The 27,740-nt window shown below is 33.4% G+C and overlaps 4 protein-coding genes and 1 long non-coding RNA gene across 6 annotated transcripts; all 5 read left to right on the top strand.

Annotated features, from left to right (window-relative positions):
* Nucleotides 1–4,956: 4,956 nt before the first annotated feature.
* LOC149515105 (uncharacterized) lies at nt 4,957–7,728 on the top strand. Its single transcript, XR_016327245.1, has 3 exons — nt 4,957–6,100; nt 6,756–6,906; nt 7,023–7,728. It is a non-coding gene; the product is annotated as an uncharacterized LOC149515105 (long non-coding RNA).
* A 611-nt stretch (nt 7,729–8,339) lies between these two features.
* LOC111294053 (serine/threonine-protein kinase PCRK1-like) lies at nt 8,340–12,373 on the top strand. 2 transcript variants are annotated; one of them, XM_022887215.2, is made up of 5 exons: nt 8,340–8,685; nt 9,337–9,748; nt 10,518–10,778; nt 11,064–11,186; nt 11,715–12,373. In XM_022887215.2, exons 2-5 carry the CDS (start codon nt 9,362–9,364, stop codon nt 12,231–12,233), a joined length of 1,290 nt encoding a protein of 429 aa, XP_022742950.2. In that variant the 5' UTR covers nt 8,340–8,685; nt 9,337–9,361; the 3' UTR covers nt 12,234–12,373. The 2 variants fall into 2 exon arrangements, with proteins under 2 accessions (XP_022742950.2, XP_089599828.1); XM_089743702.1 differs by lacking the exon at nt 11,064–11,186 and having other exon boundaries at nt 8,545–8,685.
* Nucleotides 12,374–13,598: 1,225 nt separating this feature from the next.
* Nucleotides 13,599–18,372, top strand: LOC111295443 (uncharacterized). The gene is made up of 4 exons (XM_022888938.2): nt 13,599–13,844; nt 16,430–16,562; nt 16,644–16,758; nt 18,032–18,372. Exons 1-4 carry the CDS (start codon nt 13,693–13,695, stop codon nt 18,085–18,087), a joined length of 456 nt encoding a protein of 151 aa, XP_022744673.1. The 5' UTR covers nt 13,599–13,692; the 3' UTR covers nt 18,088–18,372.
* A 1,445-nt stretch (nt 18,373–19,817) lies between these two features.
* Nucleotides 19,818–21,228, top strand: LOC149515106 (uncharacterized). The gene has a single exon (XM_089742904.1). The coding sequence runs from the start codon at nt 20,102–20,104 to the stop codon at nt 21,008–21,010; it is 909 nt and encodes a 302-aa protein (XP_089599030.1). The 5' UTR covers nt 19,818–20,101; the 3' UTR covers nt 21,011–21,228.
* Nucleotides 21,229–21,377: 149 nt separating this feature from the next.
* On the top strand, nt 21,378–27,738 carry LOC149515107 (OVARIAN TUMOR DOMAIN-containing deubiquitinating enzyme 11-like). The gene is made up of 7 exons (XM_089743706.1): nt 21,378–22,603; nt 23,387–23,460; nt 24,831–24,882; nt 25,743–25,817; nt 25,937–26,010; nt 26,102–26,150; nt 27,352–27,738. The coding sequence occupies exons 1-7, from the start codon at nt 22,310–22,312 to the stop codon at nt 27,580–27,582; spliced, it is 849 nt and encodes a 282-aa protein (XP_089599832.1). The 5' UTR covers nt 21,378–22,309; the 3' UTR covers nt 27,583–27,738.
* Nucleotides 27,739–27,740: the final 2 nt, after the last annotated feature.

Here is a 27,740-nt window from a genome sequence, read left to right on the forward strand (position 1 = left end):
GAGTACTAATGTATTATTTACACCCCTACTCTGGATACCCTGTCAGCTAAAATCTCTTCGACTTGATGTTTTAATGGTGATTTCATGGAGATAGTTCCCTGGTTGATTTACCACGACTTGCATTTATGGGATCTACATAGAAAAGCTTTAAGTTACTCACATAGAATATTGGATGCATCTTCATCCATGTTGGCAGGTAAATTTTGTAAGAGACATTTCCCACTTTGGAAAGGATCTTCACTGGACCCTCATCTTTATACACCAACCTATGATCTCACTTTTTTAGGAACCTAGTTTGTTCGGGCACTGTCTGACAAGACAAGATCACTAATTTTGGATTATTGTACCTTTCGACCTTTATCTACCCATTTTTTCATGCACTTTGATGCCTTCTCTAAGTATGTTTACATAATTTTTGTATTTTATCTCTATTCTTTGCTAAGGTTAAAGGCTCATGGATTCTTCCCTCTATACGGCTCAAGAGATGTATGTGGTAATCTTTGTAGTTGTCTAGTGACCACTTCAAACGAACTCTTGTTTGTGGAATAACATTTGTTGGAATTAAAAAAAGCTGAGCTACATCCAACAATAAAGACCAATTCTTCTAATTAGCTTGAACAAAGTATCTTCAATACTCTTTTAACAACCCATTAAATCATTCAGTTTAACCATCGAATTATGGGTGATAACTTAAAGAGATGTTGAATTGAAATTCCAAGATCTTGAAAAGTTCTCTTCAAAATGACCCAGTGAATTTTAGATCCCTGCCACTGATAATGTTTTGAAGAAGGCTTCAATACTTGATTACATGTTTAAACATTAGTCGGGCCATGTTTTTCGTAATGCAATACTTTTGGACGAAAATGAATGTAGCATATTTCGAGAAATAATCAATCACCACTAAAATAGACCTGAGATTGCTAACTTTTGGAAGACCCAATATAAAGTCAAAGGATATACTTTTTTATGGTCTTGTAAGCACAAATAGTAGTTCAAGCATGCATACTAGTTTTTTTTTTCAACTTTATCTAGTTGACAAACGAGGTAAGTCTTCATATAGTCCATCATATCTTTCACATATAAGGCCAATAATAGCCTTGTTTCAGTAAAGCCAAAGTACATTGCCAACTAAGATAACCCGCCCATCATGTGTCGTAGCATTCCTTCATTAGCATCTATCTTAGACCTCTTATTTTTGGCATAAACAACCAAAGACCTTTTGTCAACAAGACCTTATTATCTTCAATTAGCTTGAGAACATCTGTTGTGACTTTACTAGCCGCTATTAAGGCAATTCTCCTAAGGACAGCCAACTCTGCTAACTACTCAATGCATCTGCCACTTGATTGGTTTTTCTAGTTGTGTGTTTAAAATAAAATTCAAATTTGGCTAGAAATTCTTGCCACCTAGCTTGCTTAGCCATGAGCTTCGATTAAGTGAGAAAATGACTAACCACCCTATTATTTATCTTTATGATGAATTGTGAACCCAACAAATAATGCCGCCATGCTCTCAAATAATGAGTTACTACCAAGAGTTCTTTCTCTTGAACCGTGTATCTCCTTTTAGCTTCGCTCAACTTTCAACTTTCAAATGCTATTAGGTGCTGTTATCATAGAAGTACTCTCCTAATAATGAAATTAGATGCATTTGTTTGAACTTCAAAAGGTTTTTTAATGTAAAAAAGAGCCAAGACAGGGTCATTCATCATAACTTCCTTCAATCCCTTAAAAGCCTTTTAACATTCACTTGTCCATGAAGGATGTGATTCTACGAGAGTACGCTTCCACAAATCTCCTATAATAATTAGCCAATCCCAAAAATAAGCTAAGTTCACTAACATTTTTTGGCGTTGCCCACTCTTTGATAGCCTTAACTTTTTCTATGTCTATTCAAATGTGACTTTGTTTAATAATGTGGCTTAAGAAGTGGATTCGTGTCTGAACAAATGCACATTTCTCTCTTTTAACATATAACTGATGGTCTTGTAGTCTTTGAAACACAAGACACATGTGCTCTTGGTGCTTTTCCAAGGTAAAACTATAAACCAATATGTCATCTAAATAAATGACCATAAACTTATTAAGATAGTCATAGAACACCTAATTCATCAAGGTACAAAACATGATAGAGGCATTAGTCAATCCAAAATGCATAACAAGAAATTTAAATGTACCATATCACGTTACACAAGTGGTATTTGGCTTATCTTTATCAATAACTTTGACCTGATGATAGCCAAATTTTAAGTCTAATTTGGATAAGTACTTGGCCTGGCTTAGTTGATCAAATAAATTCACAATAAGTGAAATAGGATATTTATTTCTTATAGTGACTTTGTTCAGGGCCCTATAGTCTACACATAATTGTAAACTTTCATCATGTTTTCTTTAAAATAGCACGAGTGCTTCAAATGGTGCTTTCAATGATCTAATGAACTTGGCTTGTAAAAGGTCATCTAATTATTTTCTTAATTCAACCAACTCTAATGGAGCAAAGCAATATGAGGCTTTAATTAGTGGCTTAACTCCGAAAAAAGCTCAATCTTATGGTTCACCAATCTTCGAAGAGGTAGGACCTTTGGCAATTGCTCCAGCATTATATTCTTAAACTTTTTAATACCTTTTTCATCTCATCAGGTATCGATTCCAACTTTATCCCCCTTTTGTAAATCAATATTGCCACATAATAAGGCTCTCATTTATTTACCTCTTTCTTGAATTGTAAGGTTGAAATCATTTTCTTTTTATTTTTAGGAAAGATCGTGGCTGGCACAACACATAAGCATTCCCCTAAGAATAATAGACAACTAATAGTGGTGATTAGGATTGCCTGAGCCATCATCATAAAGTTTATTCCTATGACAACATCAAAGTTATCCAAAGGGGAAACCATGAAGTCTACATTTCTTTTTCCTGACCCTAACTTGGTCATCACATTCTTGGAGCTTTCACTAATCGCAAAGGCTGGTGAATTAATCGCTTTCATTTTTTCACAGTCTTTATTAACCTCGAGACCACACCTTTTTACTTTCTTTGTTGTGATGAAGGTAGTAGTTGCACCCATATCTACCATGGCCTTTGTGTTCCCACTGAGTACGAGGTCCATATATATTAAACTTCTCATAGGTTCTTTTTTTATCATGTTTAGTTGGGTACGAAGGTACTAAAAAATTGTATTAAGCCTATCATGGCTTGCTCATCTTCAACTTCTTCAACTATCTCAAGTGCTTTAATAGACTTTTAAGATGAGGGTCTCAAAGCATTAAGGGCATATCTATGTGGGCATTCAGTTACCCTATACAATCTTTAACATAAAAAGCAAGCTAACAATTGCTTCAATTTGAAATTTGATGTATTGTTTACCTTGGGTTGGGTATTGTCTCAACCAGAAAGCCTCTTATTTGATATCTCACTGAAGGGTCAATCCATTATGGCCATCTTTCCCTCATTCTCAAAGTTGGAGTTACTGTCACCTAATGAAGGATTTTTTTCATTTTAAGAGACCATCATTATAATCATGAAGACGTTCGGTAGCAGCCATGGCCGTGGCCACATCTTGCACCTTCTATCTTTGTAATTTTATCCTGGCCTAAGGTTTGAGGCCATCAAAAAAATAAAACATTTTATCTTTTTCGAACATGTCTCTAATGTCCAACACTAAAGTAGAAAAGCAATTCACAAACTCCTGCACTGTTCCCATTTACACCAATTCTCGAAGCTTTCTTTAGGCCATATACTTCACATTTTCAAGGAAGAACTGGTTCTTTAATTCTTGCATAAGATCTGCCCAAGTTTTAATAAAGCATTCATCATTTATAAATTTTGAATGCTACCACAGCTTGGCATCCCAAGCAAGATACATTGAAGCCATTGCAACTTTATCCTTCTTTGATTCTGTGTGTGCAACTCGAAAGTATTATTTCATGTCAAATAGGAAGTTTTCAAGTTCTTTGGCATCTTTTGCACCCTCATAACATCAAGGCCCGGACACTTTGGCCCTTTTCACTTTTTTTATTGAGCTAGAACTCGACTTGGCCATAGCCATTTGTAGAACACTCATTTAGGCCTTAAGCTCTTTAAACTTTCTCTAGAGGACATTTAAGGCATCTTTAGTCTCCTTACCCAAGCTATGTAGAGTATTGGAGAACTTTCGCTAGGTTATCTCAATCTTTCTCAATCGATCATGAGTTATCATATGAGCTTTTAGGATAGTCACCAAGGCCTCAAGCTCCTCAATCGTCTGTTGGTCACTAAATCCACCACTCATAGTCATTTTATCAATTCTTCAACACTTTTTAACTGTGCTCTGATACCATATGTCACTGGTTAAGCTTTCTCTCAATGAAGCAATAAACCATACGATACTTGAATGGACGCTTTCACATAAGTCAACCAAGGATAGTTCGGTATTTGAACAAGCAACCAATAAGTCACAAGTTAATCTCAAGCATACATAATGATATATCGAGACAAAATAAGAGCACATCAAGATGACCCATGACATTCTTGTATAAAAAATGTTTTGTTAATATTGAAAATAGTACATTGAGTCTTTCCACTATCATCAAAGCCAGAGGGACAACCCTAGATGGATGGTTTAGCATATACCTTAGCTAGTAAAACAACCTAATAATACACTGATTGTTCACCCCTTCTAAAGAGCTAATGAAATTTTATAGCTATGATATCAAGAACTATTATAATGTTTGAAATGAGGATATTTTTTCCTTACATATGAGATCTACCTTCCCTTTTGGCGCTTCTACCCAATCATAATCTTATACAAAAGTAGCTCATGATAACCTATATCTGATCATGACCCTATACAAGATTAGCTCATGACATTAGGGCACCGTTGAAATTGGCCTAAACCTAAATCGGGTCACCAGGCTCGGGTTGAATAAACCTTATTCTTTTTATACAAAAATGACATCGTTTGCTATAAAATTCCCTTTTCAATTCGTTTTTCTATTTCTTATTTTACTTTTTTTTCTAAGCATACCATTTTTCTTCTTCTCTCTAAAGAGTTGCCAAAAGCTCAATCTTTTTCTAGAATTTGGTGCATCAACGCTGTTGTCACCACCATAGGTCGCCACCACCACCCCTCTTTTATTTTTTGCGTTTTCATCGATCTTTTCTTCACAAATTTTTGTTTCTCACTTTTGTGTCGTTGCTGATTTTCCTTTTTGTGTATTGTGGTTTTGCCTTGTCTCTTTTGGCTTGGATTTTGATGATGTTCCTTACTGGCAATGGGTGACTCGAAACCTCATCGATGTACGTTAAACCAAAACCCAAAAAAAAACTTTTTTTCTTTTCTGGTGTTTTCTTGTTTCTATTTTTTTTTTTTTTACTTCCTTTTTTAGCTTATTGATAAGGGATGATTGGTGAAGAGTGGTTCTTGGTAGTTTATGTCTCTTTGTGTAGGGCTTGATTCTTGCAGTGGTAACAGTGGGTGGGTTTGGTTTTGCTGGGTTAATGTATGCTGAGTTGCTAGTGATGTTAGGTTGAAATTGGGTTCGGTTTGGAAATTTGCTTATACTGATTGGGTAGAGGTGAATTGGATGGATTTGTGAGTGATTTAAGCTAGTATTCTGGATGTGCCTCGGTTGAAATTTTTTTCTTTAGCTTTGCATTCTACAAGATGAAAATGTGGTTAAAGTAATAAATGGCGGTGGAATAAATGGCGGTGGGGGTAGGTGGCAATGGGCAGCTGCTTAATTCAACTGATGGTGGCAATAATGATGTGTGATTGCTGAAGACCAAGGATGAATTCGGTGAGTTTCAGGCTAGATAATTGAAACAGTGGGCTATCAAACCAGAAACTGAAGCCCCTGTGCTTCTGGGTTTTTGAAGATTGGATTTTTTTGGAACTTGGATTTCTATGATTGGGAACTAGATTGAAGGGTTTTCTTGTTATCAAACATCTCTCTAAGTTTTCTCTTTGTTTTTTTTTTTGCCATGTTGGTTTGTGGTAGCTAAGTGAATGTAATGATAGAATCAGCTTCGATGGAATCGTGGTGGCAAGAAAGCTACTGAGGTGGTGGTATGAAGAGGCTGATGATTTTGGAATTGATCACTGGTTCTCCCTGTCAATTCTGGTGTGTTTATATAAGGAATTCAATCCCAAGTGTGATAAGGGATTCGATTGAACTAAGATTTATCTTAAATAAACTTTGAAATTAATCCTAATGTTATCTTCAAAAGTGTTCTATCTCAATCTAAAATTTCAAAATCACTGTTCATCTAAACTCTCCTCTAATTTTTTGAAATAACATTTAAATTAAGAGATAAAAGCTCTTTGGTTCAAACCAAACCCAATAAAAACCCAAAACTTTCTTAATAGGCCAAAATAAAAAAAAATATGAGTTAATGCGTTAAAAATGAATTTCGAAACTCGTAAGTGACTCAAAAAATTTTGAATAAAATGTCTGCAAAAAGAATATATAAAACTCAAGTTTGATTTACGTGCCTCTTTTTTCTTGTCAGTATAAGTGAGAAAACCTTGCTAATTCTTTCGTTTTCTTTTCCTTCTTTCATCCATTGTTTTTTAATCTCTCGTTTCTTTTTTTGTCATTCAATCGAAAAGATCATCGATGGAAGTTAAATTTTTTCTGGTTCCATTTTCGTTTTCTCTTATTGTCTGGCAATGTGGAAAGCTTGAAAGATTTTATGTTGAAGTTGAAGTTTCCTTCTTCTAAGAGCATATAATCAATTCCTACGTTACAATCTTTTAATTTTGGTCAAAAACGTCAGATAAGCAGTTCTTTTGAAGGAAACAAAAAGTTATCTGCTACTGGAAATTTCAATGAGACTTCAGATGGTTGTAAGCATGGTAGAACAAAGGTGATGGTGGGCCGTCCATAAGTGAAAGGCGGAAGGTGGATCTTTTTTGTTATTCATGGATGTAAGTCAATTAATTTGAATCATGTTAAATTTGTATCTCTTATGTGATTAATTAATCATTTAATTTCACTTTCATCATTATGAATGTTCAATTGATTAGACGCTTTTGCCTAACAGAAACATCCAGTTAGAGTTTTCAATCAACCCTTAGATCCTAAAACATTAAAGCCATTTGAGGAGAAGTTGAATTGAAAAGGAAATGAGAAAGAGAAAGAGAAGCTGCCAGAATTGCATTACAAAAGATGAAAAAAAACAATTGGGATTGAATTGAATTTGGAGATTTTTAATGTACTTGATATTCTGAGTGGATGCCCTCTTTCTCATAGGTTTCCGTTACAACGGCTTGAATTGTTCATCAAACACGAGTATTTGGAAGGCGACGATGAGGAAGAGTAAGTTGAAGCTGCAGCAAAAATGAAGGCAGAGGCTGAGTTGAAAAAGCAAGGGCCAAGAGAAAGAGAAACTGCCAGGATAAAATTAGATGAAAAGTTTGTGAAAGAGCCTTTGAATGCAAAAGCACCAGAGAATAGTGTGAGGTTGACATCACAAATAAACAAGTCTGGTGTTCGACATTCTGATAGGTCTGTAAGTGTTTTGGATGTTAAGAATGCTATTAAGAGCAATGTTCTTGCAAATTGTCTTGTTCATTTATGTTACCAGCTTCATGACAAGGATAAAAGGATGCGTCCTTGTATTAAAATATTCACCATATTACATTATTTGATGTTATCTAAAGCTCACAATTAGATCAATTGAATTGTTTTAGATTCTAGTAATCTGTAGATCTACCTGATCAGTTTTTTAAATAATATTGGATTAAATAACAAAAAAAAACTTTGGGTGTATGCTGTTTTAGGATGAAAATGATTTTTGATTTGAATCAAGATTGAACTCAAGTTCTTATTCTATTTTCATAATTTTGAGTGGAATCGAGTTGGATTTTATATCAAGTTTTTTCCTCCCTAATGTTTCTTGATACATCTATACTTTGGAAATTTTTTGTTCATGATCAATACTCATACTAAAAGGACTTCCATTGATTTGTTGTCTAAATCATATTAAAGGCAAATTTAAAGGTTGGTGGAACGTGTACATGAAATAATTCATAATGTCATGGAATTCAAAACAGTGGTAACAATTCTAATGAATGACCCATTGACTTTTCTCCTCCTAAAATGATTGAATACAAATTCTTATGCTGACACAACAAGTTTCACATGATTTTTTTCGTCTTCGCTATGAATTCTGGTAAAAAAAATCCCATGGTTACAACTGGCAAGCTATCTAAATGGTTTACGACTGCCAACATATCTTTTTTTATTTTTATTTTTTAAAAACAACAAATACTATACTTTTTGTATAGATGTGCTATACCAATGACTCATTCTCCGAGATTTTTACACCTTCAAATCCTATTAAAGAAAGTGACAACCGAATCTTTTCCTTTTCACACACTTACACTCTTTTGTTGTTCCAGTCCTAATCGTAATACTCTAATCCCATTTGGGTTTTCAGCTTTTTTTTTTTTGGGGGATTGTTGTTTACTGACTCAAAGATTTTTTTTCCTCCTCGTTTTATCTAATGGGGTCTTGGTTGGCGAGTTAGAATACAGTTGCCTTGTGTTGACTTGTTGCTGTAGATCATGGAGAGCTCGTTGCTATGTCCTTGGATCCTCTCAGTTTACCTTTTTGGCTTTCTGAGTTTCTCTTAAATATGAGAACCTGTAAATTCTAGTACTTTGTTATTGCTTTTTTGGGTTAGAAACAGAACATTAACAAAGGTCAGTGCTTTCTTGAAATTGTTAACTTTCTGTTAGAAAGTGTTTTGAATTTTTTTTTTTTTTTTGGTCTTTCACAATTCAAAACGTTGTTGAATCTCTTTGTAGCAGATGTGAGAGTTTACATTTTTTTCAAGATTTCTTGACGGTTCAGTCAAAGAATTTCTTTGACTTAAATTCTAGTCTCCCCTCTCCCTCTCTCTTATGTCTGACATATTTATTGAGTGTTTGGGAACTTATTACACTGAAGTTCCTTTTGAGGAATATCATAGCGTTGTTTAGGGTGTAATAGATGACATTTAAGGCTATGGTACAATTTAAGTTTGGATTTGGCATTGTTCAAGAATAAATGTTTTGATTTAAGCCCTCGATAGAAATGCAGACAAATAATATTGGCATCTTGATGTCATGTGGTACTTTGTCTCATATATTAAAATTTTGCTGGAAGTTGTAGTTTGCATTGATTTTATGCTACTTGAACATGTGAAATTGCAGAATAGATATGTTAATACTTTATCAATATTCTTGGTTTCTATAGTTTTATTTTATTTTTTTACCATCAATTTCTGTTAAGGATTAAGCTTTGGGTTACAATTAGGTTCATCTCAAAATCATTTTTGGTTGATCCATACATATGTAATTGTTAATATGCAGTGAGGTTGTCTGTTTCTTTGGGGCTATGAAGTGTTTTTATTTCTCTGGTAAAGAGAAGAATGATGAATCAAAAACTACAAAGTCTATTTCGGTTCGGTCCTCCACATCTGTTTCCATTTCAACAGATCATGATATGAGGAGATCTGGGTCTGAGTTTAATTCCGAGAATGTTTCAGACTTTAGCACAGAATCCTCCACGAAGAACACATTTGCTGCTTTGTCTCAAAGACAAAGTAATCTAAGAGAGTTCACATTCTTGGAGTTGAAGACAGCAACAAAGAATTTCAGCCGCTCTCTGATGATTGGAGAAGGTGGATTTGGTGGTGTATATAAGGGTGTAATCCGAAGCACAGAAGATCCCCACAAGAAAATTGATATTGCTGTTAAACAGCTCAGCAGAAGAGGGTTGCAGGTAGCTTTCTGCTTTTGTAACCATTGGTATAAAAAAGGTTTATGAAGTTTCAAACTATTCTCTAGTTTGGGATTTGATTCTTTTTGGTTAACATGCCAGCAAATTTGTCTTTATTTCTGTGCATTATCATCATATCTGTCTAATCTGTACCGAGAAGCCAACAACTCCAGGGAGCTCTTTTCTGGTAAAGTTTTAAAAATAGCTTATATGAAGGGAATATTGGTAGTTTGTTCTATACTGCTGAATTTGGATACTTCATATGTTTCTTAAGAGCATAGTTTCATTGAACGAGGAAAAGGTAATCCTGTTACCCAAAGGAAATTATTTTCTTTCAAACAAACCATGTGTATGAAATATTCCAGGAATGCCTGGTTAGGTACTTAACGGTCATCTCCTCAGCACACACTTCCATCTCCTGCAAATACTCTTAGTTATCCATTAAATCATATAGTTTAGACCTTCCATTGTTGACACTTTAAAGCATTTTAACTAGTTTAAAGGCCTCCATCTACCAGCGCAGCCCTGCACGTGCCTTCTTTCTAGACATTATTAAACTGTTTTAGCATAAACTGTAATGAATCTCGACTCCTATGGCTTAAGATTGCATAACCTATTTTGCCTTTTAATGAGAATTTATTTTAAAAAAGGAAAGCTCTGGTGGCTAAGTTGATTTCTGTAATATTTTCTTTTGTGTAACATGTAGTTGTCACAATTATCACAATTAATCCTTTTAAAGTATGTCATATTTGTTTTCACTTTTTGTTCACAGGGGCACAAAGAATGGGTGACAGAAGTGAATGTTTTAGGGGTAGTTGAACACCAAAATCTTGTCAAATTAGTGGGTTACTGTGCTGAGGATGATGAAAGAGGAATGCAGAGGCTACTGATATATGAATACCTGCCTAACAGGAGTGTGCAAGATCACTTGTCAAGTCGATCTCAAACAACTCTTCCGTGGGACACCAGAATGAAAATTGCCCAGGATGCCGCCCGAGGCTTAGCATACCTCCATGAAGGAATGGATTTTCAGGTACCATTTAATACTTGCTGGATATGATTGAAATTTGATAGAGCAATTTTCTTCTTTTGGCATATATATATGAATGAGGTTGGAAACATAAAGAAAAAATAAAGTTGCAAAACTAGTATAAAGATTTCATCAAAAAGTTTAGATAGGACTAAAATGAGCTAGGCATTTCAAAATCTTAAACACTCAAGAACATTGGATTCTTTAGCCTCTCTAGAAGTTTAAATCCTTTCCATGAACGATATTCTTTCTCATTTCCGAAGAACATTTGCTTTATGATTGGCACAGATTATTTTTAGAGATTTCAAGTCATCAAATATACTTTTGGATGAGCATTGGAATGCAAAGCTGTCAGACTTTGGGTTGGCCAGACTGGGGCCTTCAGATGGATTAAGTCATGTCTCAACTGCGGTACATTTTTAAGTTGCGGCAGATAATCTTAAACTACATTTGTTTTCTTAATATGCACATTGCACTTTAGCTCATTTGTTTAGAAATGCAAAAATTATCCCACAAGTCATAGTTACTTGAAGCTGCTAATACACCATTTATTGAATTTCATCGTTTTTGTTGCAACGCAGATTCAAGATTTTTTCTGAAAGTATCCATTTATAATACATAAAAAATTATTGACAAATTTATTAATTTTATTGACGAAAAATGTGTCAAAAGAAATTTTTTCTTTCAAATTTTCTTGTTTTCTCATACTTGAGGAGTCCGCCTCTCCTTGGTTGACTACTAAAACTACTAAAACTGCTTTTCTGCTACTTATCTGAAGGGCCTCTGCTTACTTGTAAGATCCCCATATATAGCAGCAGTCAGTTTCCCCCTTTTCCTCTCTTTTTGGCCCCTTTTTTTTCCATATTCATTGTGCAGAATTTTGAAAAGTATTGTTCATTTTATAGAAATACCTCACCAATTTATCGACCTTCTGAGCAGGTTGTAGGAACCATTGGATATGCAGCTCCTGAATATATTCAGACCGGGCACCTCACAGCTAAAAGTGATGTGTGGAGCTATGGAGTTTTCATTTTTGAACTCATAACTGGTAGGCGTCCTTCGGATCGGAATCGCCCCAAGGGTGAGCAAAATCTGTTGAAATGGGTCAGGCCTCATATTTCGGATATAAAGAAATTCAGGTTGATTTTGGACGCTAGGTTAGAAGGGAAGTATTCCCTCCAGTCTGCTTATAATCTTGCAGAAGTAGCCAACAAGTGCTTGGTGCGGAAGGCCAAATTACGCCCCAAAATGAGTGAAGTTCTAGAAATGGTGAATCGAATTGTGGAAGCAGTAGATATGGTAAGCCCCCAACTCACTATGAATAGTTCAACTCCAAAAGATGATTCTGAACTATCAGGAAGTGAACGTTTGAAAAGAAGGTTTGCTGATCTGATAACCGGGGACAAAGGGTGTTTGATTTGGCGAACTTGGAGACCAAAGATGGTGACGACTCGTTAAGAAACTATAGTTGAATTTGGTTGAATTCAGTAAATTGCTTTTATCTACATATCGTGTAAAAACAATTTAAAGGTTTTGTTGAGATAATCAACTGCATATATATCATGTAGGAAGTTTTGGAACTACCATATTTGAGCTGATATTTTGTGCTCAGAGCTTAATTGCTTGAAAGGGTAATATAATATCTAGTGAATGCTTATGCTTCATCTGAATGCCCCTGGTTTTATTACCGGATCCTTACTCAAAACGTCATGATCATGGCACGATGGAAAGGATTATCACCTATCGTTTAAATTAAACCTTAATCTCTTCTTATAACTCGGTTTTAAATTTCATTGATAATTAGATTAATCAGAAGCGTAAACAAAGATATGCTTGGCTTCATGTACGTTGTCATCAAAGCTTAATTGGTTACTTGATAAGAGTATTTACCGACTTTTCTGCCTTGATTTACAAATTCCTTTGAAGATTAGTTCAATAAAGATGTTAATTGAAAGATATTATTATAGTAATGAGTCCTTAAAGTTGTTAAAACACAAGTAGAAGGTAGCTGTGGTGGATTCATGCTAATTTGAGAGTAATGATATATTTAAGAAAAGGAAGTAACAAGCTGAGTTTGTGTTTATTTTCTAAGAATTTGGATGTCATGGCTAAAACTTCATTGGGCAAAAGGGCTGAAGTTAGAACTAGCTGACATGATCTATAAGACCCTTTCAATCACATGAAAATCCAACTTGAATTATTGGAAAAATTCAATCAAGTACAAAAACAGGTTGAATCCAAACCCAAACCAGACTTTATCTCAAAATAAAATGTGGTAGACATGGACTTATACATTAAAGATCCACCCAACTTTGATTTTTTTTTTATTATTTTTTTAAAATTTAAATCTACCCAAACTTCATTTTCATACTACTTACCTAACTGATTATATTAAGCACATAAATTCTTTCAAACTCGTAACCTTTAAGTATTAATTCTAATAACATATTAACTGATTAAAATGATAAACGGTAATTTTAAATTATTATTTAATGTTAATATAAAAAAATAAATAAATGTACAATTTAAAATTGTAAATAACTTAAAAAGTTTAAAAATTGTAAATAACTTAAAAAGTTTAAATCTTAAATTTCTTATTCAACTAAAAAATATGTTCATCATCTTCTCATTATATTTTTTTTCCTTTAATTTTTGAGACTCAATATGTGAAATTTAAAAGTTCATTTTAAATTTACAAAATCTAAGAATACTTTTTTAGGTTAAATGGCACATTATATCTTTTGTTCTTGGGCTTGTTTAAAAGCCCAATAAAGCCCAACTCATTTGGAAGTTAAAATAGTAGTATATATGATAATAACAATATAATGAAAGAGAGAAAACCCCACTCAATTCAACGGCAAAGGACACAGCCTCTTTTTTTCTTCTTTTTAAAACTAAAGCAAGCGAGCTTTCTTTCATGGCTACTGAAGAGGAAACGATAGAACAAGCAGCTGCGTCACGCCGAGAGAGGCTTAAAGCTCTTAAGGCAGCTCAGGAACTGTTGAATGCCCCAGATGAAGATTCTGTTCAACCTGCTGAGGACAAAACAGATGAAACTAACGAAGAAAAGTAAGTTATAAAGCTTAGATTGTTTGTTTAATTTCCAACCCAATTTTTTTACCATAAGAGTAATATGCATTCAGTTTTAATAATTGGGTTCATCATGGGTGTTGTTTATCTTGTGAAGATATGGCTGTTTTAGACTATGGTTATTTACCCATAATATGAATCATGGTTAAAATTGGCTGATGTACCTAGGGTTTAAACGACTCTGAGCTGAGTGGAAACAGGATGCTTGAAACTCGAGAACGAAGGTTGGCTCAAGTTCAATTTTATTAGGCTTGATTTTATTATATTGTTATTATACATGTAATGGAGTATTAAATAGAATATTTTTATATTTTTAACGAATAGAAAACTCGACTAGACGTGTGAGCTGCTTGTTTCAAGTATTAAGATACCGAAATTCGGTTCAATCACCTGCTTCAGTCTGTACTCAACTCAACAAAGAACAAGGTGATGTCAAGTACTCTCTAAGTTAAGCCCTAGAAGCTTGCAAATCAGCATGACTTGCTTACACCACCAAATAGGATTTAGTGTGAAAATAAGTTCCATAGAAACATCTGCTTGCTGGTTTGGGTGTCCTTTTGAGAAACTAGAAGGGCAAGGAGAGGCGAAGGTTTCCTTTGTTTAGATAATTTGCAAAAAGAGGAAGGGAATGAAAGGATTTCCTAAAGAAATTTTTTGGTTATTGGGTGGAAAGGATTGGCCGTTGTGTCCATTTCTAAGAGGCTTTGTTTGTTAAGAAGGATGAGAAGCTGGGAGGATAGAAGATATTTTAATCCAATGACTATACATTGTAGTAGGAATGAGGCTGTGTAACTAAACATTTTGATCTGAAAACTTTTCTATCCTTCCACTTTCATTCATTCGCAACCAATCACAGTCTTAAAAGTAGATAGGAGAATAGAGGATGAAGGTAATGATCCTATCCCTCCAAATCATCTCAATTTGTGGAAATTGAACAAATGTGGAAGTCTAGGGTATTGATGGGACAGGCAACCCTTGTAATCCATTCCATTCCTTAAAAATTCTTGAAACTAGGTAGAGAACCGTTCTTCCTTGATTCTATTCCCTTTCCAACCTTTGCATAGATCCAAATAAATCGTAGGATTTTTGTAGTTTACCTATTCGAAAATGGATGTCCATTTGCTGCACTTGCACTGAAAGTTTCTATCATTAACACGTGTAGGTAATGTTTGGTTCATAAGATGGTGAATAGACCCATGTTCGGTTTGCATGTAAAGGGAGCGATTGGATTGCAAAGAGGATTAATTATCCTCTCGGAATAGGATGATTCAATACTCTCAAAATGGAGAGGATTATTTTTAATCTATGAGATTAAACTTACATGTCCTATTATTCCCTTAAAGATTACATCAATAAATTTAAATCATTTAAACTTTGAGGAAGGATAATTTTGACCAATAAGTAAAATTATCCTATCCTAATCCTTTTATACATCAAAGATAAGATAAAATGACATTATTTAATCAAATCCTATTAATAACATTATCCTATCATAATCTTGTGCACCAAATATGCCAATGATTTCTGTGCTTGTCATTTTGTTTCACAGAATTTCCAGCATGAACTTTCCATGTCAATTTCCATCCCAATATTTCATTTTCTTTAGCGCAAAAATAATTTGTTACAGAATAACAATTGGTTCATTGTGTGTTTTCAGTTTCTCTTGAAATATGGATGTTTTAGATTATGGGAAGGGGACAGTGTGAAAATGTAGTTAAAATTGATGGAAATTACTTTCTTAAAATAGAAAGCTACCTAGCACTTAGTAAGAAAATGATTGCCATTGGAAGGTTTTACTTGCTTGTTTTGGGTGCCCTTTTGGGCAAAATAATCATTAACTCTAAATCTGGGAATTAGAAGGGAGAATGGATGAGAGTTAAAGGAGGAAAAGTGGGAAGAGGGGAAAAAAGAAGCCAAGGTTTCCCATATTTGGATTATCTGAAAACAGGAAGGGGATGAAAAGAAGGATGTGCTGCCTTTGCTCGGTTAAGAGTGGAAAGGGAATGGAGGAACTATATCTTGTTATGCCCTTTACATCTATATCCTTTTCTAAGGTTTGCATGTAGAAAGGATGGAAAGATTGAAGTATAGAAAATTTTTTAGTCCTATGGGTTGAATGTTGCACAACTCAATCTTTGGATTGTAAACTTTTGTATCCTTTCACCTTCCCATATTTCCCTATCATGGACAACCTTCAGAATTAAAATGAAAAAGAAAGGAAAAGGGCAATGATCTTTTCCCTCCAATGCTCTCAATTTGGTGGAAAATTGAACAAATTGGGGTTTGCAGGGTTTTAGTGGAATAAATGTAACCCTTGTTATCCATTCCCCTCCATTATAAATTCTCAGAACAAGGTAAAGCACCATTCCTCCTTCGTTTTCTGTCTTTTTCTTCTCTTCCCCTGAATCCAACAAAGGTAGGGATCTTTTTTCTGGCTTACTGGTTTGAAAATGAGTTGCAACTACAAAATTTATGTTTGGATGGATGTTTTCTAGTGGCTCTTTCATTGACAATTTCAATCATTAACATATATACTTTCCTTGCTTGTCTTTTTTGTTCCACAGTAATCCCAGCATGAAATTTCGAAATTATGTACCTCATGATAAACAGCTTCAGGAGGGTAAGGTTGCTCCCCCAGTGCTGCCAAAATTCGAAGATCCTGTTGCAGCAGCACCTCCACCATCAGAAGACCAAGAGGTGCTTGTTCATCCTCAGTATCATGTTTAACTGAGCAACATTTTTTCTTTCTGTTTGTTCTAATTGTATCAAATGGTTTAGGATCCATTTGTCAACATTGCTCCCAAGAAACCAAACTGGGATCTGCGAAGGGATGTGCAGAAGAAGCTTGATAAGCTTGAAAGACGCACACAGAAGTCACTATACAAACTTATGGGTAAGTAATATTGTGTCAACCTTTTTCTGTTAAATATGCTGATGAGTTACATTCACTCTAATTTTTCATGTGAACCTTAGATTTTAGCCATAAAAATTAGTTACAGGTTCCCAATCTGCTTTAAAATGTAACCTCAGTGCACATTTGCCATACACTTTGTATTAACTACAGAATTGGAGAAGTCATATTAGTTATCAGGTTTGATCTGATTTGAAGAATATTAGCTGACTTCAGGTTAGCAACACAAATTTTGAATCTGAACTAGATTTGTAAGTCAAAATACCTAGATTATTCTACTCTGATGGAATTATAAAAGCTAAAACTATAGCTTATCTGGTGATTAGGGTTTTCATGAATTTCATAGAAGCAGCTTAGAGCAAGTTAAAGCACAAGAAGGTGCATAAGAATGTGACAATCAAACCCCATTAAAATAAGATAAGAGATAAATAAAGTAGGGGAGAAGGATCCGGAAGTAAACAGATGCCCTTTAATGAGAGACACAGTAAATTTAGCTGCTTTATAGTAGCTTGTAGGTCTCCCAATACAAGCTGCTGATTGTTATGTGAGTGAAACTTATCTGTGGAATCAAAACCAGCTATCTAAGACTTTTTTAAAGGATCTGTATGTATTTGTTATAATCCTTGATCCTTACCGATGATGCAATGATTGTTGCATTCATTTAGCACTAGACATGATTATAACTATTTTTAAGCTGACCCCAGAGTTATGGGATATAAGACTTAGTTTGTTGTTGTTTTCTTGCATCTTCATCTTGCTGGGACTCATAATTTATCATAATGTTTGGCTTCAGCTGGAAGCTCCTTCTCTCTCTCTCTGATGTGTTTTAAGTTATCATAGATTATGTAACCTTACTGTGTTTTGACTTTTAAGTGCCAATCACTTTAAGGTCATATAGTTAAAACATTGTATTGTGCTTGATGTGAACATGTATGTAGCTTGTCCATGTTTATGAAGTTTAAAGTTCATATCTATATTCTTCAAAAAAAAAAAAAAGCATATTTATATATCTTTATATATTTATATATATAAATGTATATAAAAGGAGAGTTTCCATCCAAAAGAAAAGGAAAGTTGGTGTTTTTGCTTTCTTTTTTCTTTTTTCTTTTTTGAGAGGTTTATTAGTTTTCACATGTAATGTTGACTCTGTGCAATGGATGCTCGGATAAATGCCTCTGTATATTTAGGGGTGCGAATGATTGTGGTTCATATTGAAATCTGTTTAACTGATGTCAATTTCTTTTTGGTCTTGCAGAGCAACAAGAACAACAAAAACAGTTGGATGAAGGAGGAAATGCCATTGAAGATTAGACAGACTTGTTGAACCACTCTGATCATTAACTGACTAAAAATGGCTGTCGCTGGAAGCAGCCCCATGAAACAGTTGTGGGGATACAATATGTTATTCAACAGTTTAAACATTCTGAGATTGAAATATGATTCTGTTGTCTATACCCAAGATGCTACATTTATAACCTAGTTGCATGATTTTATGTTGCCAAATCTCTTGCGTTCACCAGAATTTCTGAAATGTCATCGGAATTCAACCTCCAGTTGGTGTTTGAGTTACCTTTTCAATTATTACAATTGCCAAAATCTGTCTCTGCTGTGTCGAGTGTTCTATCTTATAGTAAAATTAACAGCTTGTTTCATGCATTAATGATGACCCCAGTCTACAGTAGAATATTGATTTGCATTCCTCGGCAGTTAAAACTCTAACGTACCCATCAAAGATTTGTTTCCTTTTTTCTTTCAAATGCTTCGTTATTCCTTCCATTGACAAATGGGAAAAGAATTGTACGGATTAACTGTGTATGAAACCATTGATCTTTCATAGGATAGTGGTTTTCTAGTAAAAGACTAAATTCCTTTCCTGGGCAAGGAACCTTGGACTGCTCTAATTAAACTAAAACCAACGAAAAATAACAGTCTTTCATCAAATATTACATCTGTTCATAAATCGGGTTGTTTGTTACTTCTTTGGATGGATTTTGACATGATTCATGTTTTATACATGGTAAATATAATATGCTAATATGTTTATTGTTTATTTAAACATATTTTATAAAAATATTTTATTTGATATTATTATTTTTTTAACTTTCAAAAAGAAAAACAAAAATGAAAGTAGAAAATGTGTTACGTAAAAAAAATATTATATTTGAATGAATAAATTAAGATTAAATAATACTTATCTTTCAAGAAGTGATATAATGCATAAAAATCTTATACATAATTATAATTTTTGAGAGAGGATTCAAAAGCACTTTGGTATTAAACAAATCGTTTAAGTGTTTAATTGCATTTTATACTATCATTTTCTTAGGTATATATAGAATCTCTTGAAAACTTAATTATATCAACAATAATATGACTTATATGAATAAAAAATTTAATTAATTTTTTTATGAAAAAATTAATTAATATATAAATTGTGTGAATGATTTCAGGTTATATTTATATATTAATTATTCAAAAGTATGAATATTTCCTATAATTAAATATTGATTAAATCAAACTTTTGATCTCGATTCAATGCATGGATAAATATTTATTTTTAGACATTTAATTTAATAGAATTTAAATTTTGATTATTAAAATTAAAAATTCAACACATACCACTCTTAACCAATTATTTGTTCTTTAAACAATATAATTTAAAATCATTTGCATATATATTAATGTTTGTTATTTAAAAACATTTAAAAAATAAAGGAAGAGACATATCCTAATCGTCCAGGGAAATAAGTAATTATATTTTTCCAAGTTTAACCATAGCTTTTTGGGTGAAGTCCAAATTTACCATTCTACACTTTGAATGAATGTAATTTTATCATTATATTTTAAATTTGTTTTAAAAAATATAAACAGTTAGAATGTTTTGAAAAAAATTCTTTGTTTTATTTGGTTTTACTTTTCATTAGCTAGATTAACTGCATTCATCCAATATGACAGACAATTTGTATGTTAACAAAATAACCACAAGTCTATAAACAATAATAGCAAAGAAATAATTTATAATTTTTCTTTTTTTCTTATTCAATTAAGCCAGTCGGTCAATTCATATTATATATATTTCTATAGTAAAAAATAATAAGAAAAAAAAACAGACCAATCCCAAAGTAGAAAAAGAAAAGAGATTACTAATACTAGTACAAATAGGAAATTTTTTTTAAAAAAAAAAACTATTCATGAAGGAAATCGTAATCCTACTTTAAAAGGGAAATTAGTATAGAATCATTATAAAAGGACGGGGCTACCAACCCTTGTTTACACATAAATCAATCTGCCCATATTTCCCTTCCTTCTATCCCAAGTTATAGGAATGGCGCTCTCCAACTCAAATCATCTATACAAGATTTACGTTTCTACACAACCAAACAACGTTTACAAGGATGATCAATCCTTGGAATCTCCTCTGATCTCGTTTAAGTGCAACGTCAAGGTGAGTTTCGTACCTGACAAACCTGATAAATCCATCAAAAGTTATATTCCAGACCATGATTCATGGCACGAATTTGAGCATCATCTAACAGATGAGCAGTTGACAAAGAATTTTATATCCAATATGTTCGCCGACACCAGAATAATCCCATTCTCATTGGAAAATTTACATTGGAAAAAAAGGATTTATGACAAAGAATCAATACACTTAATGTCAACAGATGATGTTGTAACCTCGATGTTGGATGTGTGTCATGACATGGTCAGTGATTCAGGACGCAAGAAACTGTTCCTGCTTGTGTTTATCAAGAAAGAAGTGATTGTGCCCCATGATGAGTATCTAGCAATGCTCAAGGCAAAGCAAGCACAAGAAACTCTTCAATTGGTTGAAGATATGGTTCGGTTGCGTGCTCAAGGTTGGAATTTCCACCGATCAGATTGGGAAAACATGGTTAATGAAATAAGAAAAGCGGGACTTGGTAATTCGATGAGGGATGCTTTGGATTTAGTGAGGGAACGTGCTACAAGGGAGTCGACAGAACAAGCAATGAAAGATAGGGTGGTGCCAGCAGCTGAAACATCGATTCGAGCCTTGGAGAAGGTGACTTGTTCGAATGGTTCTAAATCTTCAGAAGAGAAGTGTTCAGTTTGTATGGAAGAGTTGTTACTTGGTTCTCAAGTAATAACTCGAATGCCTTGCTCTCATCTGTTCCATGGAAATTGCATTGTTCAATGGCTGAAGACAAATCATACGTGCCCGGTCTGCCGGTTCAATTTGCCAACAGCATAATTTTTACCTTTTATCATAACCCGTTTGCCATGTATTATTGGATTTGGTTTAAACTAGTTTGTTTATTGTTTTTCTGACATGAGTTGAGTTGATTTGCTTGGAATGTATAAAAATTTATTTCAATCTTAAACATTAGAATGGTGATTTTCCTGATATTACTATCAAACTTTGATAAGTATGATGCAGAATTTTAAGCTTTTGTCTTATTCTTTTTCTGCTTTTTTCTCTGTTCTACTTCGCTTTCTTCGCTCGCTGTTCTCATTTATTTCAGGTACCTTTTTTTTTTTTAACTATTTACCTTTTTGAGATAAAATTGTATTTCCATTTTTATTTAAAGATTCTAATTTTTATCCCTAATGTCACTTCTCTTATATATAAACAATAATTAGATTTTCTCTAAAATTTTTTGTTCATCAAATGTTGAATTCTATTTTTTTTCCTTTTTTTTTATCCTGAAAATTTTCCGATTTTGGTTATATTCGTAAATTTCCATGGAAACCTAGAAAATTAAGCAAATTTTTGTAGTAATGAGAAAAGAATTGCATTAGGAACCTTCGGAACCTGTTGTAATAAACTTATTGTTACAATTATAGTTACAATTACTATCTCAGGCAAATCAGAAACTTTTTTTTTTTTTTTTATGAATTTGGAGTTGGAATTTTGTGGTTTTTAGGGTTTTGTTTCGCGGAGTTTTGGGTTCTTACATGCAATGATTGATTTCTCTTTTTTTTTTTCTTTCTAGGTCTTGGGTTTTGTGTGCTTGTTGAATCTATGTTAAGAAATTTCCTTGGTAGTTTCTTGGGAATTTTATATGTATATTTTCCTGTATTGTGATGATTGATAATATCATGTGCTGTTTTGTTTTATGCTCTTGTCCTCAGAATTTCATTTGGGGGGAGTAAACAAATTAAGGCAGAAACGTGGACAGTGTTCTCTTATAAATTTTACCAACGATTACATGTGATGTAGATCCTGATGTTCTTCGATGGGGTCTCCAAGATCTACAAGTTTGTGTATTTAGCCATTCTGGCGCCAGTGGTAGTGTCACTCAGTATGACAAAGACAATAGTCAAACTGTGTATATTAGAGGTTTATTATGAACCGGAACATGTAAATGTTGAGAATGATGCGGTTATTGCATATGCCTTTCAAGAGGAACTCTCACGAGTTGCTGTTGCAGAGGCATCTGGATTTACTAATCCTAGCCAAGATTCAATTCTTGCCGAAGATTGGTTTGGCCTTCCAGGAAGATAACACAGTTCTGGTTGTGGGAACTTCTGAAGTTTCCGTTCTGACTCAATGATTATATTGACTTTTATTAATGTAATAATGTTGCCTATGTGTATTGATTATGAAGATAATTGGAAAATCATAGAAGTTCGCAACCAAAATGAAAGACACACAAATGAAGTTAATCATGGGAAGAGGGATTTAAATGATTCTATCATAAGTAGATGTGAACAAGGTGGTGACTTTGGCATGGAAGACAAAGTTTCTCTTGGTGAAGACATGCTGCTTATAGATATAATTGACCAGTTATCTGCTCTTGATGGCGAAGTAGGAAAGAGGTTGAATGACATGGTTGCTATTCCTGTAAGTACAAGTCTTGGAAAGTTGCGTTATTTATTAGGCTTTGAAGGATTTTCTTCTTAGATTTTAACTGAAGTTCCTCCGCAGCGCAGTGGAAGCATCACTTGCCACATTATTTGCTTTAAATTTTTAGTTGATTTTATTTTTATTACAATTTTGATGAAGTCTTTGTGTTTTCTGTGTTTTTTACCGAGGAGTGAAATTTGACAAATTAATCATGGTGGCCCAATCAAGTGTTTTGCATCATTTGCAATCTTAGACAAGCTGTTCTTTGAATAAAACAATGCCTGTTCTGACTTCATTCCTTTTGTTTTGTGGAAGTATGTCCAATTGTTAAGTTCTTGTTTATAATTTTTCTAATAGCTTTTCTGTTATAAGAGGAATTCTTCAGCAATGAAGGCTTTAAGATTTATATATGTTTCTCTTCTCCCCCTATTTAAAAATGTAGTGCTCAATGTATTTAAAATTAATGACAATTATAATTTTGCTAATTGGTTACAAAATTTTCTAATGAATGTTACGAAACTTGGTTGAGTTGGTGTATGTTCTATTTTTGCACAATGTTTTTTGGAATGGAATGCGTACTGTTCATCACATGTTGAAACTAATTCATTTGTTATATTTTCTTCATATAAAGTTCAATAGTTAGAGTTTAGTAGGTTGGCACTGCTCAAAATGTCTCAAGGTTCGCCACTCTTTGCATATGGATGTGATTTCTTGACCTTTTTTATAACACTGTGTTGGATCAGAATTGACATTGCTAATTTTGAGATTTGCATTATGCAGCATATACCTAAAATTAAAGGAGAAATACCATCAGCTGATGAAGAGATATCAGACCATCACAGGCTGCTTGATAGGTTGGGCTCGAAATTTTCCTTTATATTGCTAATGCCATCTTGGTCTATTTTCTGATTCTCTTATGGATTTGAGGCAAATAAACTTCGTCACCCTAAATTTTGGGGTTGGTTTCATTTCATATCCTTAATTTCATATTACGAGAATTAACATCCCAAACTATGATCAAATTCCAAGGTCAGCAATTTTTAAAAAAATGCATCTGCATATCAGGCAAGTAGGATAGTATCACAAATTTCATATTATTATGTGGTCTAGCAAATTATTTAGAACCTTATGTATCTCTAGACACTTCTTAGTTCAAATCTATTCTCCCTTGCCTTCTCTCCTTTGCCTCTTCTCTTTGAATGTTATAGCCTTAACCTTTTTTTTTTTCTTGCGAGAACTCAACTTCTTGACTCCATGATTGAAATTGCAGGTGGTTCTGACCAAGGGTCATAAAATTCCTTAAGGAAGCTTCTTATTGAAGTTTGATAACACATTAAAACATATGTTACTCAAATGTACATAGTGCTAGAATTTAAAAACTGAAACACATTGCAAATTCCCGAACTAACTGCTATGGGTCAAAATAAGAATCATTTGAGTTTAGCCTTCCACTCTGTCCCTTCAAATGATATTCCTTTTGTATTACATTATAAGAAAAGAAACTAACAAAGTCCGTTGAGAGAAATCTCACCTATAAATGGTTACCTGAACTCATTGGCTCCAAATTGGACTCGCTATAATGATATCAATTGCTTTAAATTTTCATTCTTGAGGTATTAAGGTATGAAAAAAGAGAAAAAAAATGTTTGATTTTAAATATATTTTTAACAGGGATTGAAGATGATTGAAGCCATTTAACCAACACTTTTGGCATTTTCCTTGTTGTATGATTGTATGATGAGATTGCCCACATTTGGATCCATTATCCATATTGGTAAATAGTTCAGCTCCTTTTTGGGAGGGTTCTTTGCACCTAATTCTTTTTCTTTTTCAAAGATAGTTAGGTGCATTTGAGCATGTGTATTTTGCTTACAATGAGAAATTTACTTGTTTAGTTTTTTTTTTTTTTTTTCTCTTGTAATTCTATAAAATATTTTAACTATTGTATTGGGGTCCATTTTGGTAAAGTAATTGCTCCTTTGTCATGGAATTCCCTTTCTCCAATAATTTTTTTTTTCTAATTGTTTGCTATAGACTTGCCATTCAATTTTGCAATCTAGGGAGTTCTTGCTTTACCATTTCGTTTTTCTTCTCCATTTTCTAAGAAAAATTTATTTTGCAATTAAGTTATTTCGTTAAGTTGGTTTTAGTCATATACTGATACTTATGAATGCTTGGTTTTAATAGCATATTCAATTAAAGAATTCATTATTTGATCTTGCAGGCTGCAGTTGTATGGTCTGGTTGAGTATACGCTTCAAGATGGTAACTGTCAGGTTGGTTTTTACTTAATTCTCTAATAAAAAGATAGATTATATGACATATTAATATGCACAAGCGTTTTCTCTGCTGAGTTGTAGTGAGATATAGATCCAAGCACCTGTGGTTGAAAGGGGTCTTAATTAGGCATAAACATGTTGGATGAAGATACAACTGAAAAATTTTAATGCTAATGTCATGAGTTTATTGTGGCACTTCACTATGTATAATCTTTATGGTAGTTCTATAGTGTTTGCATACAATAATTTTTGGATAGTGCAAATCATATCTTCTAGCAATCACGTAAATTAGACTGAAACTTTCTGTTATTTATCTGTTAGTGGATATTATGAATTTTCATTTGCCATTGTCGTATTGCGTTGTCTATATCTAAATAACTTCAGAGCTTAATGGATGTCGTAAAAATGCACAGAATTCATATGCCAATAGTCTGATGCCGAGTTTGTATAGACTTCTAAGGAAGGCAATGAAAATGAAAAATGTTCATTTCAATTTGTCTTCCTCTATGATTCTTTTCTACTTGGAAGAAAGGCTGTTTATGATCTGGAATCCTTGCACGATTGGTAGGGTGGTTCTTCTGGTTGTTAGTTCCTTCTATTATGCATCCAACAGAAACTCTTGACACATGGAAACTTGCATATGTACAGGTACCTACTGGAATTAATTTGCAGTTCTTGGTTCCTTTCAATTTGGATGTAATTTTCAAATGAATTGATATGCCTGGTACATTATTTAGAACTTAATTTCTCACAAATATCATCAGTGAGTGATGCTTAACTATTGATTTATTAATAAAACTTGAGGACCATAGTGCGTCAATTGTAACTAGTGATTTCTCTTATTTTATGTGTTCCAGCTTCGTTCTTTATCAGATCAACTTTATCGATCTCAAGATCACCACAGGTTTGTGAGACAGCAAGTTGTTTTCCAGGTTCGTTGGTTTTTTTGTAAGTTCTGTTTTATCTGTCAATTTAGTTCCTTAGGTGGCATATGTAGTTCAACCTGTTAGTCATACGCTTCTTTTTTCTCATGATATGTTGATTTCATTAGCTTAAATCAAATCCGGAGATGTATGAGGGTTATGTCCCAATGGCTTATGGTGGCTATTTGAAGAAAATGAACAAGTAAAAATATTCATTTGCTAGCTATTTTATTGCTAAAAACTTTCTAAGAACACTTTCATACTTATTATAGTTATTTACGTTGATGAAGCAGGAACGGTGAATCGGATGATCATGTTACATTGCAAGCAGCTGCAGATTTGGTATGTCAACTGCCAAACCTTTTTATTTCTAACCTGATTGAACATTAGTTCTTTTTCCAACTGGCAGTTGAACGCAAGAATTTGAATGTAGAGCATAAACTTGGTACCATCTTAAGGCTTAAACTTTGGTAATATATGAAACTGATTTTTGTTTACACTATTTTTTTTGAAATGTTCGCCATTTAAGTTCTATATGCATACTTTTCTTAAGGAAGTATGTTGTTTGCATGAAGCTTTACCCGTGCTGGTCAAATTTGTCACCACAATAAGTTTGTGGTTTTCTATGATTGGAAATTATGTGAGAGCAATATTTTGTTTATCACAAATTTGTAGTTGAGGTATGGCAAAAAAATAGATGATTTGTAACTACTCATGTAATACTCATTCCTATTCATTATGATTTTAAGCCTTTCATCAGTGGGTAATAAAATATGTTTCATTGCATAATAATACTTTTTTTATCAAGCAATTTCAAGTTCCTTTTTAGAAAATAATGGAGGACTTTAATTTGTATTTCTTTTAATTTGCATTAATATTTGATCATGGTTCTTATATATGAGATGTTCAGATTTATCATCAGGTTTTAAATTTTCAAGGCCTGTCTCAAGTTACAATACTTGTTGCTTGCACATCACAACATTTTCTGGGATAAAACAGAAAAACCACAAATTTAAATATGTAAGAAATGTAAGTCTGTATGTTCTTTAAGTTTGTGAAATGGTTTAGGTTGTTGAATTCATGGATCCTCCATTCTTCCTGAACTTTGTATAAATTATATTTGTACTGCAGTTTATATTTCCCAATATTTGAGAAGTGGATGGACCTGTAGTGTGGGCAGAGTTTTGCAAGATTTTGTTTTTCATATCACAGTCCAAATTGATCATCAATTTGCAATTTCTTACCATATAGTCTTAGAGATTTCTGTCTTGCAGTAGCTAAGACCACGAATTGCATGGTCAAGGAAGAATTGGATTACTCTAATGCTATACTTTTCTAATGTGGCTGTTATGGATGTCTGGTTTTATGTACTTCACTTGATACTCACTTCCATGTTGCTTGTCTATGATTTGTGACTTGTGCTGTTAGGATGCCTGGAGTACTTCCATGTTGCTTGCTTTTATTTCTCCAAATAGATTTATGGAATGATAATTAATATTTCTTTTCAAAAACGTTGTTTTACATTCACAACCGCCCATGTTAGAGAGTAAGAAAAAGAGGAAACGGTGGATGCTTTGAAGATAGACAATGGTTGCATAAATTTAGCGCTAACCTTCCCACAGATGCAAACGATAGCATACCTTTTATATGGCTTGGCTTCCTTTGGGTCCCTTGGGTTGCTTTTCTAAGTATCTTGGAGAAAAGTACAACTCATCTTTCTTTCTTTCCTTGTACATGCTATTTCATTTTTGTATTAAACAGAGTTTTTTTGTAACTTACAATCTGATTGTTAAGTTTGTAGTGATTCCTTCTATTGATTGATTGATTTCTTCCTTTATTTTTACAAGCATTTATAGTGTAGGCTTCTTGATTTTTGTACGTGTTATATTATTTTTACAGCATTAGATTTACATACATGCAAGCAAAAATACT

Source organism: Durio zibethinus, chromosome 14 (assembly GCF_047325235.1).
Source record: "Durio zibethinus cultivar Kanyao isolate XHJ-2024 chromosome 14, ASM4732523v1, whole genome shotgun sequence".
NCBI classification, from domain to species: domain Eukaryota; kingdom Viridiplantae; phylum Streptophyta; class Magnoliopsida; order Malvales; family Malvaceae; genus Durio; species Durio zibethinus.